Source organism: Gopherus flavomarginatus, chromosome 6 (assembly GCF_025201925.1).
Source record: "Gopherus flavomarginatus isolate rGopFla2 chromosome 6, rGopFla2.mat.asm, whole genome shotgun sequence".
NCBI classification, from domain to species: domain Eukaryota; kingdom Metazoa; phylum Chordata; order Testudines; family Testudinidae; genus Gopherus; species Gopherus flavomarginatus.
This window is the reverse complement of record NC_066622.1, coordinates 11,650,443-11,666,989: the sequence shown is the minus strand read 5'-3', so window position 1 is coordinate 11,666,989 and position 16,547 is coordinate 11,650,443. Positions and strand designations below refer to the sequence as shown.

The following is a 16,547-nucleotide window of genomic DNA, read 5'->3' as shown; positions in this document are numbered from 1 at the left end:
AGACGCATGGCACTGGCTGCAAACATTCCCTGCAGAAACTGAATGTGATGATGACCCCACGCTATCCTACTGGAGTGCACCACTCCCTCTACTTTCCAAAGTGCATGTGCGAGAGAGAGAGACAGACAGACACACACACAGCCCCTTTAAGTATGCTGACCCCACTAAGTACACTTTTTTTTAAGTAGATCAGCAAGTTGAGACAGCAGCTGCTGCCAGCAAGCTCCCTCCATCCTGAGTCCTGTCGTGTTTGTTCCCCACTGCTCTGTGGAGACGGGGTTCAGGAGCAAGGGGACACCCTGACATCACCCTTCCCTCTCACCCCCAGCACAGCAAGCAGGAGGCTCCCAGGAGCAGCTCCAAGGCAGAGCAGCACACGGCAGTGGAGGGAAAGGGGAGACAGCTGAACTGCCAGCAATTGATAGCCTGCCCATAACCAATGCGGGGAGGGGGAAAGAGCCAGCCCACCCTGGTTCCAAGTCCCCATTAGCTCGCTCCAACGGGCTGCTCTTCCTGCAAGCAGTGGACACAGCAGGCAGCTGCCAAATGACGTTATAAGGGACCCTTGTGCAACTTTAAACAAGCCTGTTCTCTAATTGATCAGCAATGTAACAACGAAACAACGTTAACCTGGACGACTTTAAGTGAGGAGGAATATATACATATATGATTTAATTCATATCTTTGGCTATTTCAATGCAAGTCGATGTGTGGGCATACCCTGAGTGCCCGTAAGTGGTTCTACTCTCTGCTGTAGCATCCCCTCTTCACAGCATGACACTGCAGAGGTCTTCACCTCTGGCACCTCCTGCTGACTACTTCTTCAGTGTAGAGATGGCCTGTCTCCGACCCTCCAGCTGGGTCACCTTTGAAACAGAAGATCCTTTGCCCTCTCCGGCTATGCTAAAGTTCCCTGCACATCACCCCTTCTCCTGGGGACTGCAGATTTCCTTCTTTTATTCTTGGACTGAGCACTGTATCCCCAGGCTTTTTCCCTGGAGGCCCTTCTTCCTAGCCTCCCCTCCTTAGGGACTCTGGCAGCTTCTCACAGGTTTCTCTCCAGGCCTAATCTGCTCCCTGAAGTCCTCTCCAGCCTGCCTTCACCAGGCCCTTCCCAGAGAGAGGGAATTCCCCCTGCTATCTCCCCTGTCTCTGTAGTCTCCCTGACCCTTTCACAGCTGAGAGGGCTAATTTTAATAGAGGCACCAGATCAGGATCAGCTGCCCTAAGCCCCCCCCTGCAGTCCATACACCTCCTGCATCCCTGCCCTGAGCCCCCTGTACATCCCGCACCCCAGCCCCTACCCTGAGCCCCCTCAACCCCAACCCCCTTCCAAGCCCCCTCATACACTCCGCACCATTCCTCTGCCCCAATCCCTTGCCCTGAGCCCCTTCCTGCACAATGCACCCCCCCGCCCCTTCCCCCTCCCCACACCGCACTCCCTCCTGCACCCCAACCCCAGACCTACATACAATTTCCCCACCCACCTGTGGCCCTCGGCCCAAAAAGTTTGCCCACCCCTGCTGTAAACAGTAACTCCTCAAAATCTGACCCACCAAGCTATGTCGCTATTTCCCCTTCCCCCAAATCAGCTCCAGGGTTTCTTTCAAACACAGTTGTTCCACCCACACACATCCAACAAAGCACAATTGCCTCCTTGCCACATTCAGTGAAGAAGGGTGACATACAGCACTTTGGAGAGGGTGTTAGAACCTTACAGCTAACAACTTCATTACAGTTCTTGACCAACAAGGATTGCACTTAGGGTGACCAAACAGCAAGTGTGAAACATCGGGACAGGGCATGGGGGGTAATAGGAGCCTATGTAAGAAAAAGACCCAAAAATCAGGACTGTCCCTATAAAATCAGGACATCCGGTCACCCTAATTGCACTCCCTCCAGTCACAAGTATAGCAACACCCATGGTAAATATGCACTAGCAGCAGCTAATTCCCAAAGCCACACCACTCTCCTTGATTTCCTCTGCTGTAGGATGGACTCTCTCCTGAACTCCACTCTCAAAAATCAGGCTGCAGTGCCTCCTTTTGAACTGAGAACATAAATATACCAGGTCTGAATAAGAACAGGATTGATTGTCCTTGTTTACGATATTGGAGCTATGAACGTGTGTGGTTTGGTTTTGCTTTTTTCAAAAAGCTGGAATACTTTTCTTGAACAGATGGAAGATCAAGTATGAAAGGCATGCTCAGTATTACAGCACAGGAATAAACAACTGCATGAGTGTAACAATAGCTTTCTCTATGCAGAGCTGATTGAAAAAGGCTGGGGGTGGAAGTCATTTTAACAGGTCTGAAACCAGTCAGTATTTATGCGTATTTCACATTAACTCACCTACTAACAATAAGCCAAGACAGCACACAGGTGACAGTAAGAGCTTAAGGCCCATTAAACTCTGAATTTCCTAATGTATCAATTACAGAAGACACATATACCAAACAACATTAGGCTGAACCACTGTTCAACGGTCCTGAAAACCTCATTTCCTTTACCTGCAGAGGCAGCCCAGTGATTCTAAGTTTGGCCACAGAATATTACATGCAAGGAAACTGCCAGACTTTTAAAAGGAATGTTTGTATCATGTATCTCAATTGTAGACAGGAGGTACATCCATTGTGTCTAAAAACTTAGATTCCCATTGACAGCTAATAATAATTGGCCAGTCATTTTCAGTGAATAAAACTAAAGTTGCCTGCCTCCTAGAAATAAGGATATGACCAAGCTCCAGCTCTGGATATTTGTTTTAGTTCTTCCACGAGTGAGAAAGTTTTGTTTTTAGTTTCTTTCAGAGATGCCATTGCAGTCTTTTGTACTGGACCCATGAAAGGAGAGTACAATATTTTGTGCCTTTCTATAACTGGAGTCACAGTGCTGCACTTGCTTGGATCCGTGCAGCCAGTGCACTTCCTGAACTTTGAAAGTTTACAGCAAAAAGCACCCAGTGATTAAGACAAAGAAATACACTTTTCAGCTAGTTTCATGTATCATCTACACCAGATGAGAGCCGAATGCAGTTCTAAGTTAGTTTCCAAATTACTAAGTGCTCCCTGCTGAAATGTTTAAATAGCCAGATGGCTTTTGTAATGTGTATTGAGGAACCTTAGGCATTGATCTGATACAAACATTTTGGATATGGATTTTTACATTGCCCATCTAGATGAGCAGTAGATCCAAAGGGATTATTTAAATCCAACCTATGTTTGGCTCTGTATATGCAGAAGACAGACCCTCCCCCAAAGATCTTACATTCTAAAATAGAAAAAAAAAATTTGCATTGGATAATCCAAAGGGCATAACTGAAGGGTTTGGGTCTTATCACGAATTCAATTTGTGAAATAAGGAGCTATATATCCCTTTTCGTTCTGTAAAGCTGAACTCATTTGTGTAGGCCCACTGGTTCTGGAATCATAAACGGACAATACTGAAGGTGTGAGTGTGCCAAAGCACTCCATCACAGCCATCGCTCGTTTAGCCTGCTGTCCAAGAACCTGACCTGAGAGGTGTGACAGACACCTATAGTTTCCATTAAAAATGCTTCAAATTGCTACATTTAAACATATCAACTCCAGATTCTCATTCCAGTGCAGAGAAACTAAAGGACCTTATTCCAGCTTAAGTTTTACCCTACTATAGTATTAATATTTGAAGCATGAACACATACTATAATATAAAATAGCATAAGTGCCACAGCAGCCAGGTCTAAGCTTTATTAGCATTATGTATGCAACAAAGTTCCTCCTCTACCTTGGTGGGTTCCGCTTATTGGCAGATTTGCTCGTCTCAGATTCACCATGTGGGTCAGGAAACAGCCCAGAGACCTTCCCCTCTGGTAGAAGCCACAGTCCAGGTCAATTCCCCCTGCGTCTGATCAGGAGTTGGGAGGTTTGGGGAGAACCCAGGCCCACCCTATACTCCAGGTTCCAGCCCAGGGCCCTGTGGACTGAAGCTGTCTGGAGTGCCTCCTGGAACAGCTGCATGTCAGCTACAACTCCCTGGGCTACTTCTCCACGGCCTCCTCCCAACACCTTTTTTATCCTCACCACAGGACCTTCCTCCTGCTGTCTGATAATGCTTGTACTCTTCAATCCTTCAGCAATATGCCTTCTTGCTCTCCACTCCTAATGCATGCTACAAACTGAAGTGAGGTCCTTTTTAACTCAGGTGCCCTGATTAGCCAGCCTGTCCTAATTGATTCTAGCAGTTCTTATTTGGCTCCAAGTGTCCTAATTAGCCTCCCTACCTTAGTTGGATCCAGCAAGCTCCTGCTTATTCTGGAACTGCCCGTTACCTTACTCAAGGAAAAGGGATTTATTTTGGGACTAATATATCTGCCTTCTAACAGTCTCCTGCAGCCATCTAGCCTGACCCTGTCACACATAGTATCCAGACATTTTAATTTAAAAAAATTCTTTAATTAGCAATGTAGCAATTATAATGTGTCATCTTACACACCTTATTCTGAACATTGACTCAGTGTTTGCGGATTAAGTATGAAAGACTAACACTAGCTCAAAACTAGAGTAGGACTATTCTAAAAAGACTAACTGGCTACTCCTTAGAAGTGAGGGCGGCCAATAAATAAGATTCTGATTTTTTAAAAAAGAGATGGCACATAGGCTACATGCTTATTCATATATGTAAATACTAAAATAACTTATACATGATGTATGCTGTTGTGGTATTTGTAGGTATTCATTTTTTTTAAACCCACCATAAGTGTGGAGATATGAGTACATGTAATTACATGCATTTATAATAGTAGGGAACAATGGTTGTCTATGCAGTCATACACATTAGAGATCTGACTATGCTTCTGCTTTGGAACTACTGAATACCAATTACTAGCATGTACAGAAAGTTAGCAACATGTGCACTTACCTGTGCTATTTCATAATTAACTGGTGTTTAAATGCAGATATATTTAAAAGCAATTAACACTTACGGTATGATGTGTATTCAAACATGAGTTTACTTTAGCAGTAGTTATTCTCATAGCAGTAGTTATTCTCATTGCAAGAGAGCAACATTTGCTGATTTACAAGGGGATACACCTCAAAGTTATTCAAGCAAGTTTAACAGTTCTGCAACACTAAACATTTGCTAAAATAAACATATCAAAAGGTCATAGGTGCTTAAAGAATAGGTTTATTGACAATATTTTCACAAATAAACATTCTAAAGAAAATTTCAGAAATCTCAGCTTCAAAATTTTAAAATTTTGTTCTCATTGGTAAAATATTTCCAAAAAAAATTCCAAAAAAACCCCAAAAAAGGTATGATGTCAGTATGTTACGTCATTTTTGAAAAACTTTCCTAATTCCAACATTTTGGTTCAGTCCTTTTATTTTTATGATACATAGCCAACCCTTCAGCATGGTGAAAGAAAACAAGCTGTTAATGTTTGATTTCCATTCTGTCTAGGGAACACTAATCTTAAAAAAATCCTTTTAACAAGCCTCTCCCCTGAATACATCCAGTCTGCTTTGAACTTGATGGGCAAGCAAAGTCAGTAAGTAGTACATTACCTTACAAATATACAAACTGAGCCAAATTATTCTGTTACTATTCAAAACCTGTATTTCCCCAAACGTATATATAAAGCATATCACATAGAACAAGAAACTGTTAGCATGAGGTTTTGGAGGTCATTTTTGTACTTCAGGAATCTGAACTTCAACGAAAAAATGGAATCCTTTTATATTGTGATAAAAATGTACTCAAATGTTTTATAACATTAATATTTATTGCTTTATATGAATACTGTATTGAAAGCCCAAGCATTCAGTTTACACACAGAAATTATACAATTATATACCGTTTCACAATGGCAGTGAGCACTCATTACAATCTACAAAAATCTACTTTACAGAAATTTAAAAACTCTAAATATCAAAAAGATACAGTTGAAGAACAGGTATAAATTTGGCAGCCAGTAATTATGATTGGGAGGTTGCAGTTTGGATGTCTTTAAATATGGGAATTTGAAAACATTGCGAGTTTAAAGCAGTAGTTGTGCTTTGAGCTGGTTTGGAAAAAAAAAGTAACATTGGCTGTCAAAGTAGCATGTTCAAAAATATTTAGTTCACTTCCAAAATGTTATACAAATTATGGTGATTTCTATGCACCCTAAAACATTTAGTCATTTAGCTCAGGTACATAACTAAGGTAATATATTAATTCTTCCAATACAGTGGTGTATCATACCAATGACATTTGCCTACATTAGAATTTTGAAAGAAACTCCTCTGTAATATTCACAATGCTCTGAGAAGCATTCAAAAGGCAAGTTAGCTGTCCAACTTTTCTGAGATATTATTAGGTTTGCAAACATTCCACCTACAAAAGTTTAAGATCAAGTTTTGATTACTCCGCCCTGCACATAAAGCACATTTTCTCATAAATAAATGAAATCCTTTCACTCAGGCACCTCAGAAGTATATAAAAGTGTTGTAGTCTTAACAGTTTTCTTGGAATGTGTTTCACCTGGTGTTTCCAACAATGCTAAGATTTCCAGTGTTCCATATGGGCCAGATTTTATTTGGTTTATTCAGAGGCAAAAAACTGCCTTGAGAGGTGAACTCAGTCTTTTCCAATAGAAAAAGTGTACACTGTATTTATCTTTTGTAGAAGCAGAAAAATATAACATTTCCCCCCTCAGAATTTTGTGTGTGTGTGTGTGTGTGTTTCTGTATGTGTGTGTTTCTGTGTGTGTTTGTGTGTATAAAGTAACATTTTAAACACATAATTTAAGGTTCCATAGTATGTAGTCAAATAAGTCTGGAAACCAGCATGAAACCCTACAATTCACATGTTAATGTTGAAACTTAACCAAAATCTGAAGTAACGGCTATAGCTGTCAGAAAGACAAGACAAAAAGCTTTCTTGCGTACATATAACTAAACGTGGTAATCTCCAAAAAGTTGTCAAAATTATAATTACCTTCCAGTTTAAAAACTTTTATTCTAAATAAAAAAACTATACACAAACCACTGATTTGACCAAACCAAAAAGTCAGCGGTAAGCAGGACCTGAAGGAGCTGATATTCACAGTTCTTAACATGTACGGCTCTTTCAGGGTTCGATCCATGGAGAAGTTTATTTTACAATCTGCTTCTCTTGTAAAACTAAAGGTCCACTTTATTACATAAAATTATTTATACAGTGTAAAACCAGAGCCTTATGGAAAATACTGCATCTAAGTGTATTTAAATTATTAGTCTTGCTCCATAGGTTCTTCTGCAGCTTCTGTGGCTTCATCACTGTTTTCCATAGGGGTCTCTGATGATGTTTCAGGAGTTTCACTGGCATATGATCCTAATTCTTCAGTTTCATTGCAGTCAGCTCCCCTAATGAGAGATCCACTATTTTCACTGTCTTCAGAACATAAAACCTTCTCTGCTTGAGACAGGTCAGATTCCTCCATTTGATTATTCTCCTCGGAGATCTCTTCATTCACAGTTAAGGATTCAGTGTCTTTTTCTTGATCTTTTCTTTCTGGAGAAACATCTCTTGGGGACATGAAGGACTCTGAAAGCATTTACATTCATGACTTAGTATTAACAGTACATTCTTTTTAAACAAGTCAACAATAGTATTAAATTAGTTTGAATACCCAAACATTTACACTAGGGAACAGATTTATTTTGCGTATAAAAATGCATTCCTCTATTTTTCCCTCTATAGAAAAAAATGAGTTGATGTAAATTTTAAACTCTGAACCACCTTAAAAATACTAAAGTTACCAACTTCCACAACATCATATTATACACAGGATTTACAATATAAATATGAATGTAGTCTGACACCATTAAACCTTGTGACTTTATACAGAGAAGCTTTTAAGCGATGAACAGGCTTTTATTACCTCTTAACATTTCCATACCTTTTCCCAAGAGTAGCCAGTCTTCTTGATATGAGTTGTGAGAACACAAAATTGTTCTGAACACAACGTGGACATCAAAATTCCACTTAGCAGGATATTTTACAAACTACGCTGTGAACCTTGAATGTTGGGAACCAGAACGGAAGAGAGGAAGAATCTGCAGATACAAATTCATGCCAGCCTCTTCTAGATATAATATGTATTTGTTTACCCTGCACTAGTGCCAGCTTCACGGCCCTCTGGATAGTACTCCGCATTACAACTCACAAGGCTGTTAGGTTTTTGACTTGCTACCCTGGCACTGTGAGTTACAAATTGCTGTGTGATGCTCAGCTTCAAGGACAAGAATCACCTTACGTTCACTTCGCTGTAATTTAGGAATAACACTGACTGTCAAGTGTAGTCCCCGCCCCATTCAGGCGTCCTCAAGAGAAGGAAGGTCCCAAGGTAGCTCTAGATACAACCTAGAGGATTCCCAGTCCCTAGAAAAACATTACACATATATGGATAAATCTGAAATACCTTCTTCCTCTTCCTCTGTACAATGCTGTCTGGTACAGCTAGTATCTTTTTCTTTATCCTGAGGTGTAGAAGATGTTTCAGTCTCTTCTGTCATGACTTCACTGGAGGCGGTTTGGTTAGATGTCTCTCTTGTTTCCCCTTCTTTGTCAAATTTAAGTCTTTTTACCTCATGTCCCTCTGCTTCCACAGGGTCATCTTCAGGGTGCTTATTTTTTACAGGGCTGCCTTGAGTACCTTCTGATTCAGATGCTGGTGATTCACTGTCAGACCCAAAGAAGCCACGTGTGAGTACCAAAAAACATTCCACGTCTTGCCTCATTTCTTAAACTGCTCATCTGAGATCAACAGAGCAGCACATGGGAGAACATTATTTGCAAGGTATTCTCCAGGAGAGATCCTACACTGTAGAACTCAATCTGCTCATTATTGGCTAAAGCCCAGATTTATTATATTTTCAGGCATGAGGTAAAGACTACTCTTTTTTTCCAGCATTTGGGAAGGAGTTGTATGATTGGGCTGATGTATGGTGAGTCTGGATTATGGTTTATGATGATTTGAGGAAAGGCAGATCTATAAGTAACAAGCATTTATGATTTTAAAATGTACTGGTTTTAGCATACCATCCTGGCAGTAGTTAAATGTGGAAACTTAGAGATCCCCTCTTAACTCAACGTTAATCATTTTTCAGTCACACTTTTTTACTAGATGTCCACACAATCAGAAAAGAGCTGGACTACTATAAATGTATAAAAACTCAGCAAATAAAGCTGAGTAACATGTTCAACTAGACAATTCTACTGGAGAGTCACAGCCCAATACAAATCTTCACTTTGCATATATTAGGTCAATAAATAAAAAGTAGCAAGTAGATATCTAATACAGCTGAGTATTTACCACAATATTTTTGAAATGTCTTTACCAAAAGGGACATTTTACTTTAAAAGTATTTACAATATTGTAAACGTGAAGCATGAGAATAATGAAATATTCAATATGTATTACTCCGCACAAACCTGTGGTTTTTATCTTCCTTTTGCTGCAAGTTTGATTCTTTATTGTCTGTGCTGTCGGGCAAACCGTTTGTTGTCATAGGAGTTGACAAGGAAACCTTCGGTCGATTTACTGGTCTGGGAGTTCCAGGACCATTTATATTAGATCTAAAAAATACAATTAATTGTTTAATCCAAAAGGATTAAAAAATGAAAATATACTCTAGATTCAGAAACCTTGGAAAAGGAACATGCTAGAATATTTTAATTTTCAAAGCTGAATTATTTAGCCCAAAATCCAGCATACATCCTATCATGCAAAATCAGTAAAATTCACCTGTACACGAACTGGATTAAAAAATGATTTTAAAAGCATCAGTGGTATTTTGTAATACCCCACTATGGCAGGGTGTCTGGGCCAGGTGCTCCCAAAACCACAAGATTTCTGCATCCTATCACACCCCCACCCAAGTACATGTTGCCTCTTGAACATGAGCCTGCTCAACTTACCTCTCTGAATAACCTGGTGAGTTTCCTGGAAACATAACACCATTCATCCTGTTTAAACTATTGGAATTATTTTTCCTACGAAAAATCAAAAATATTATACTTAGCAATTTAAGATTCCTTAGTTCACAGAAGGAGATTTAAAAAAAAATCTTCTTGGTTAAAAGTAATTACAGATTACTAGATTTAAATAATATATTCCTATACACTGGGTTTATTTTTACAACCAAATTGACTTCAATATCCATTAAGTGCACTGTCATTTGCCTTTATTCCTTATACCCCGAATATCTTCCTTGACATCTTCTAATTTCCTTTAAATAATTTATCTTTAATGTGACTATATCCGTATTTAAAGTGAAGCGCATGCATATCTGTTTGCTGGATTGGGGCTTTAGATTTTAAACTCTGCGGGCAGGAACTGTGTCTACTGGCTATGTAAAATGTCATGCATGACTATGGGATAGATGCAAAAGATAAAACCACCACCACCACCAAGTTCGGCCTTCGTTAAAGGTCAGTTTCCCCATTACACCATACCCTTTGGAGGACAATACTCTCCACACAGAATAGATGCTGATCCAGCAAGAATGCCTTCAGACCCTACACACTCTGAACCCACTCAACATCCTTCAGGTTCTGACATGTGATGAGTAGGGTTTTCACATGCCTGTGTGACATGTGCCATCCTTAACTGTTATGACGGGGCACAGTACTGTCATTTTTATACTTAGTCCTGCTTCACTGCAGGGGACTGGATTACATGACCTATCAAGGTCCCTTCCAGTTCTACATTTCTATGATTTTACAGCCTCATCTTAAGATAATAGCATTGCAAGAGCTTGTTTCTGTGCTTTACCTACATTCTTCAAATTAGCATGGTGACAGGGGGCCTTCTCGTAGTTGGGAAAGTAGCTTTTGCAGGCACAGGAAGACAGACTGAGGTAGAAGAAAATTTGGCACTTCCTCTTCTAGACAACTTAACTGGCCCTACAGCCACTTTTCTGAAGTCTGTTTTTCCTCTTTCATACAAGTGTAGATTTTTTTTTTTTAATTACTCCCTTTCACTGCCCCATCATTGTCTCCAGATCCTGTACTTTACTTTGCAGTCTTCCAGGCACTCAGACGTAATCTAGTTTTATCTAAATAGATGGAACAGCACAAGATGTCATAGGACCACTAAACTGCCTACTGTAGGACAACCCTACTAGTAGTGGGATGGGTGATGTAAGAATCCTCTCTTGAAATGAGTTGTGGAAGGCAGGAATCTATATTCCCTTTGGTTCAGTTCCAATGAGATTCTAATCTCTGAACCTTTCACTTTTGCTTCAATGTTTGTTTTTCAAGAGACTCAAACTAAACCCATATTTGTGCCCCTACTAAGCATCACTTTGTATGCCAAGTTGCAGTTCAGAGTGTATTTTTGCAAAAGGAATTAATTTCTGAAGAGGAAAAGAGTTTATTATAAAGACTGACAAAATATTAGTATAAGAGTGGGGATGATGCAACTCTAAAAAAGGCATTGTTTAATGCACTCATGTACAGTTTTGAATTAATAAACCGTGCTGTAAATTTTGGCTCAGAAGCTTGTTTTTCATCCCAAAGTTACTACACAGGTAGACCAGCAAGCAGTGTATGCCTGCAGGACATCACCTCTTTTGCCACACAAAGTTTGTGAGATTTTGAAGGGTATTTGTTTAACTCATTGACATGGAAGTTGAATTTTTGAAGTGCATGTCTTCTTGTTGGCAAGAGGATACACCATTATTGCCAGCAACAAGAACACACACAAAAAAAACCCTCCTAATATAATCCCAAATCTTTAAGTAGTTGAAAGTAAATTTATGCTTACTCTGAAGATGGGTATACACAGCTGACCACCATGACATTCTGTAATACAAAAAAAAAAATGTAGTGAGTTTAGAAGCAGAAAAATGAAACATTACTGATCCTGACAGAACTTGTAAACTTGAAGATTAACACGACAGCCGGATTTAAAAAATTCTAGCTGATAAAAGTAATATTCTCTACAGAACTTTAAATTAGATTATTCTGAAGTCAAATACAACCTTGGAAGTAATTTTTACATCCTAAAATCCTCAATGGTAAAGGTGCTTTGCTACTGTGAAGACTATAAACCAAACAAGATTCCCAATATGCTACAGTAGAGGTCAAAGCAATTTAAGCCACATTTTGGTGAAGTTTGTAACTTAAGATGTTTTGGTTACATTAAGCTGATACTCCACATGGAACTGTGACAATCCCAAACTGCTGCCGGTGCTCTTCAATAGTGGTAGGTGTTGCAAAGCTATAATAATTTTACCCTATGTTATGTAATCACCAGCTGTTGGTTTACACTAGTACTCCCATCAGTCCTAGCCCAGGCAGGGCTTCACTACTGCTACACCAACAGTGAGAATTTCAGAAAAATCCTTAGTGTGGAAAAAGTATAAGACCATTTTTTTATTTCAGAAAAAGGGCTGATTGTTTGAAAGATAGCTAATGCATATACAAGATGACTATGCCAATGCAGTTTTTAGTGTGCATTATAAGAATCATACAACAGGAATTTCTGAATTAGCAATTAAAGATAACATGCTATGTTACATACTCAAGTATGTGTGATGGTTGGTTGCTACTAATTACAGCACAAAACATGCTCCAACAACATGAACATCAACACAAATATCAGAAAGCGCTGATTAGGTTTCTAACAAAGGTGTCAAACTACCAGAAGATTCAAGGTATGTATCAGACTGCTCGATCCCCCATGATAAAAATCAGACTGTAAAATACACACACTTAAAAAAAATATCTATATCTATATATATCTCTATCTCAAGGCCAAGATTTTCAAACTTGAGTGCCTAAGTCTGTAACTTACAATTTCAAGTACTTTCTGAACATGAACACTGTAGCACTGTTTTAGCCGGAAACAACTCTTAAGGGTGCTCTATTCATTTCAATGAGGTTTTAGTTATCAGTTATTAAGAGCCATGTTTTCTAATATCGTATTACTGCAATTGTACAATTACAATTCTGGTAATTGCATGCACAAAGGGCAGAAACAGTGGTGCAACTAAAGAAATGGACTGCATAATTTTTCCTCTCACTGCTGAACACTATATCAGCTTTACTAGATAAAAAATTTAGTTACTAGATGAGTGCTACAATCTACTCTGAAACCAGCTGTAAGCATCAGTGGCAGATCCACTATAGGTCAGCAGCAGTATGGGGCCCTAATTTGCAATCCATGATGACTTTCACATGCCCTAAATGTAACTGGGCCTTCCCAGGAGAACAACAATTTGACATCAATTCTGGAAGTTGTACTGCATGCTTTTGGAAAACATTCTATATAAATACTACAAACAAGTTCTGTATGCACTTAATGAGAGTTTTAATTGTTGATTACGGATTGCTCTCGCCCCTCGCTCCACCGATATGGCCACCAGGTGCCCGTTATCTACCGGGTAATGAGCGTTGGGGTAGGGCGGAGGTTCGATCACTGGATGCCTCGGGGGGGGGGGGTGACAAGTGCCCAAGGGTAGTGACGGGGATGACGCAAGCAATCAGTCGTAGTGTTAAAAATTGAGGGTTTATTAAATGAGTCACAGATAAGGATAAGGGACAACACGATTAGTTACAACTTGGGCTTACAATATAATACCAGAACAAATAATACAAATACTACAATTACAAATAGAAGCTGGCCCTGGTACTTTTCTAAGTCCCAGTAATTATGCAGGTTGTTCCAGGGGTTAGTAAAAGTGATATTGGTGCTATTAGTAACCATAAATGCAGCAACTAGTCTCACTAAACACAAATTGTGAGGCTCGACTGGTCCCCCTTGCTTTCAAGGTTTCCTGGTCAACGGGTTTCCCCTAGCAGGAGCCTTGGGGCGGCTGGAATCAGTCTTTGCCTCTTATCTATTAGCACAGTTATACTTAACAGCTAATTCTACTTACACATACAAACCACAAAAGTTTCATTACGGCCGGCAAGCGGTTAGGCTTCAGGAAACGCGTGAGCCGAAAGAGATCTTCAGGTTGATCAGGCCTGGATACGGTTCGATGAGAATTCGAGTTCTCTCCGCCCGTCCCCCGGAGGGGGTCGGCAATATATAGCGAATTTTTCGTCATAATTTAGGATAAGCCAATAAGCCAATTGCGGGGTCGCGAGTGGCTCATGCCCATACAAGGCAATTGGGCCCCAGTATCCTTACCCAGGAAGCAACCGTCGTTGGGGAACTTCGTCCCTCCAGGCCGGCCGACCACAAGATCGCTCTTTCCTGTTACAAGTTCTGCTTTCTGAGCAGCTACGTGACCAGTGGCAGTTCTGGGGGCTGGGGGAAAAATCCGTTGGGGGGTGGAGGCCGGAGCACCCGTTGTCTGGCCCTGGGTACCCAACTTGGGGGTCTAACATTAATGTGCTAAAAAAATTCAAGAGATTTAAAAAATAAAAGCTGGAGGAGAGATTTTTGAGTTTGGTTCAAACCCACAAAGCAAGGAAGGAAGTACTTATATGGTTGCACCCATTGCATATGGCTCAGTTATTTAGTGGTGGGGGCTCAGAACAATGAGCGATATTAAATCCTATATAAATTGCAATATTGGAGCACTACAAACTGATTAACAGAGACAGCCTTAATCCTGGAATTTATTTGCTTTTGAGTCAAAAACATTTTAGAATAGCTTTTTGCAGTGATCTTTTTAAAAAAAATAACCACATTGGAGTTGCTATTATAGCCATAATGAAGCCAATAAAACGTTGGGAGTCATTTAAATATGATATAGTAGGTAGTTACAATTTAGCTCCAATGCCTCTGAAAGGAAAACATACCTTCTCCACTCCTCTAAGAAACTTGTCTGTTCCTGTATAGTTCCTCCTTGGATCTGTCAGCAACTCACAAAGTCGCTGAATAGTAAAGGGGATACTGCAATGAAATACATAGAGAACAATGTAAATGGTACTTAATGCGTAAAAGGCTGCTAGGAAGCAACTGCATTATTGCTCTCCCTGCAGGCTGAAAAGGTTCAAACAGAGGAAGCAGAATTTGACTGAAAGCTTGTAGTAAAAGGATAGTTGGTTCCCTCTGCACTTGGAGGTAGGGGTGTAAATCCCAGATCATGTCGACATAATCTCATTAGTGCTCATTGAGCTAGCAGGCTAAAAATGGTAGTGCAGCCATAGTAGCATGGGCAGCCGTGGCCTAGGGTAGCTGCCCCGGAGTATGCACACGCTGAGGACACGTACTTGGGGTAGGTAGCCCATGTCACTGCTTGTCGCTTCCTATGCTTCTGCATCTACGCTACCATTTTTAGCAAGTAGCTCAATTAGTAGTGCAATTATGTCTATGCAAGCTGGGAATCACAATCTTACCTCCAACTGCAGACAGCTTTAATCTCGGATTTACATTTCTCATTTTGCATAAACACTTAGAAAACAGCACACACTTTCGGGCAATACATCCTCCACCAAAAACCCAAAAGACATCATTCAAAAAAAAAAAACAAAAAACAAAAAACACAAATTCACTTAGCACACTGTATTCAATAATTAAGTTACATGTAGATTTCAATTCAAGAAATCAGTCACAGTTTAAGATTACTTTTATTGGGTAAATTATGATGGTAACAAAATATGTGAAACAGCAATAGTAAAAATGCTTTAAAACAAAGATTCACACTCCTACATCTGGCAAAAATAAGTGATTCTCAAGAACCTATTTTGATTTTACAGTTTATAGGAAATGCATTACATTTTGTAAATAGTACAACCAGTTAATAACAGTTCAGAAAAATATGGTATCTACATGTTCAGCTCTGTTGATACATATAAATAAAAAAAAAAATAAGTATGATTGGTTTTTCTGTGGCACTGAAATAGGACAGGGCTATATACCCATATAATATTTTGTTCATACAATCTGTCCTCTGTCTAGCAATTTAGTAATTGATTTCACACAAACACTAGCAAGACCAACTGAAATTTCTCATTTTAGCAATGCATAACAGGATCAAATATTTAAGTTTAGCTGATCTTAAATATTGCTATGGGAAGTGCATGTATAAATATATATTTACAGTAAATCTATTTTGTAACAAAATAATCAACATCTAGCAAAACTTTGTGATTTATGGTACAGGAATGCAATACTGCTTTTTAAGCATTGTAACTCAATTTGTCTGAGCTTGAAGTCATTACACTTGGAACACAAAGTGCTTAGTACAACGTGAAGAATAAGAATTATATATGGTAACAGAAGTTCCTCCCTGGTGGGTCCTGCGCTTACTGGCGGATTTGTTCGCCTCAGAGATTCACTATGTGGGTGAGGGAACAACCAGAGACCTTCCCCTCTGGTAAAACCCACAGTCCAGGTTAATTCCTTGTGTCTGATCAGGAGTTGGGAGGTTGGGGGGGAAACCCGGCCTGCCCTCTACTCCGGGTTCCAGCCCAGGGCCCTCTGGACTGCAGCTGTCTAGAGTGCCTCCTGGAGTAGCTGCATGACCGCTACAACTCCCTGGGCTACTTTCTCATGGCCTCCTCCCAACACCTTCTTTATCCTCACCACAGGACCTTTCTCAGTGTCTGATAATGCTTGTACTCTTCAGTCCTCCAGCAACATG

The 16,547-nt window shown here is 39.9% G+C and overlaps 2 protein-coding genes and 1 non-coding gene across 5 annotated transcripts in view; 1 reads left to right on the top strand and 2 right to left on the bottom strand.

Annotated features, from left to right (window-relative positions):
• The window catches only part of GXYLT2 (glucoside xylosyltransferase 2), a 730,828-nt gene that overhangs the window by 630,995 nt on the left and 83,286 nt on the right, over positions 1 to 16,547 (bottom strand). The window lies entirely within an intron of this gene.
• Positions 5,148 to 16,547, bottom strand: part of PPP4R2 (protein phosphatase 4 regulatory subunit 2) — a 45,150-nt gene continuing 33,750 nt past the window's right edge. For all 3 annotated transcript variants that reach the window (XM_050957507.1, XM_050957509.1, XM_050957508.1), the window contains 6 exons: positions 14,761 to 14,854; positions 11,771 to 11,808; positions 9,922 to 9,996; positions 9,436 to 9,579; positions 8,423 to 8,682; positions 5,148 to 7,545 (listed from right to left, as the gene is read on the bottom strand). In XM_050957507.1, coding sequence (XP_050813464.1) covers positions 7,232 to 7,545; positions 8,423 to 8,682; positions 9,436 to 9,579; positions 9,922 to 9,996; positions 11,771 to 11,808; positions 14,761 to 14,854 — 925 coding nt within the window. In that variant the 3' untranslated portion in view covers positions 5,148 to 7,231. The remainder of the gene's footprint in view (positions 7,546 to 8,422; positions 8,683 to 9,435; positions 9,580 to 9,921; positions 9,997 to 11,770; positions 11,809 to 14,760; positions 14,855 to 16,547) is intronic.
• Positions 10,546 to 10,639, top strand: LOC127054601 (small nucleolar RNA U13). Its single transcript, XR_007775282.1, has one exon. It is a non-coding gene; the product is annotated as a small nucleolar RNA U13 (small nucleolar RNA).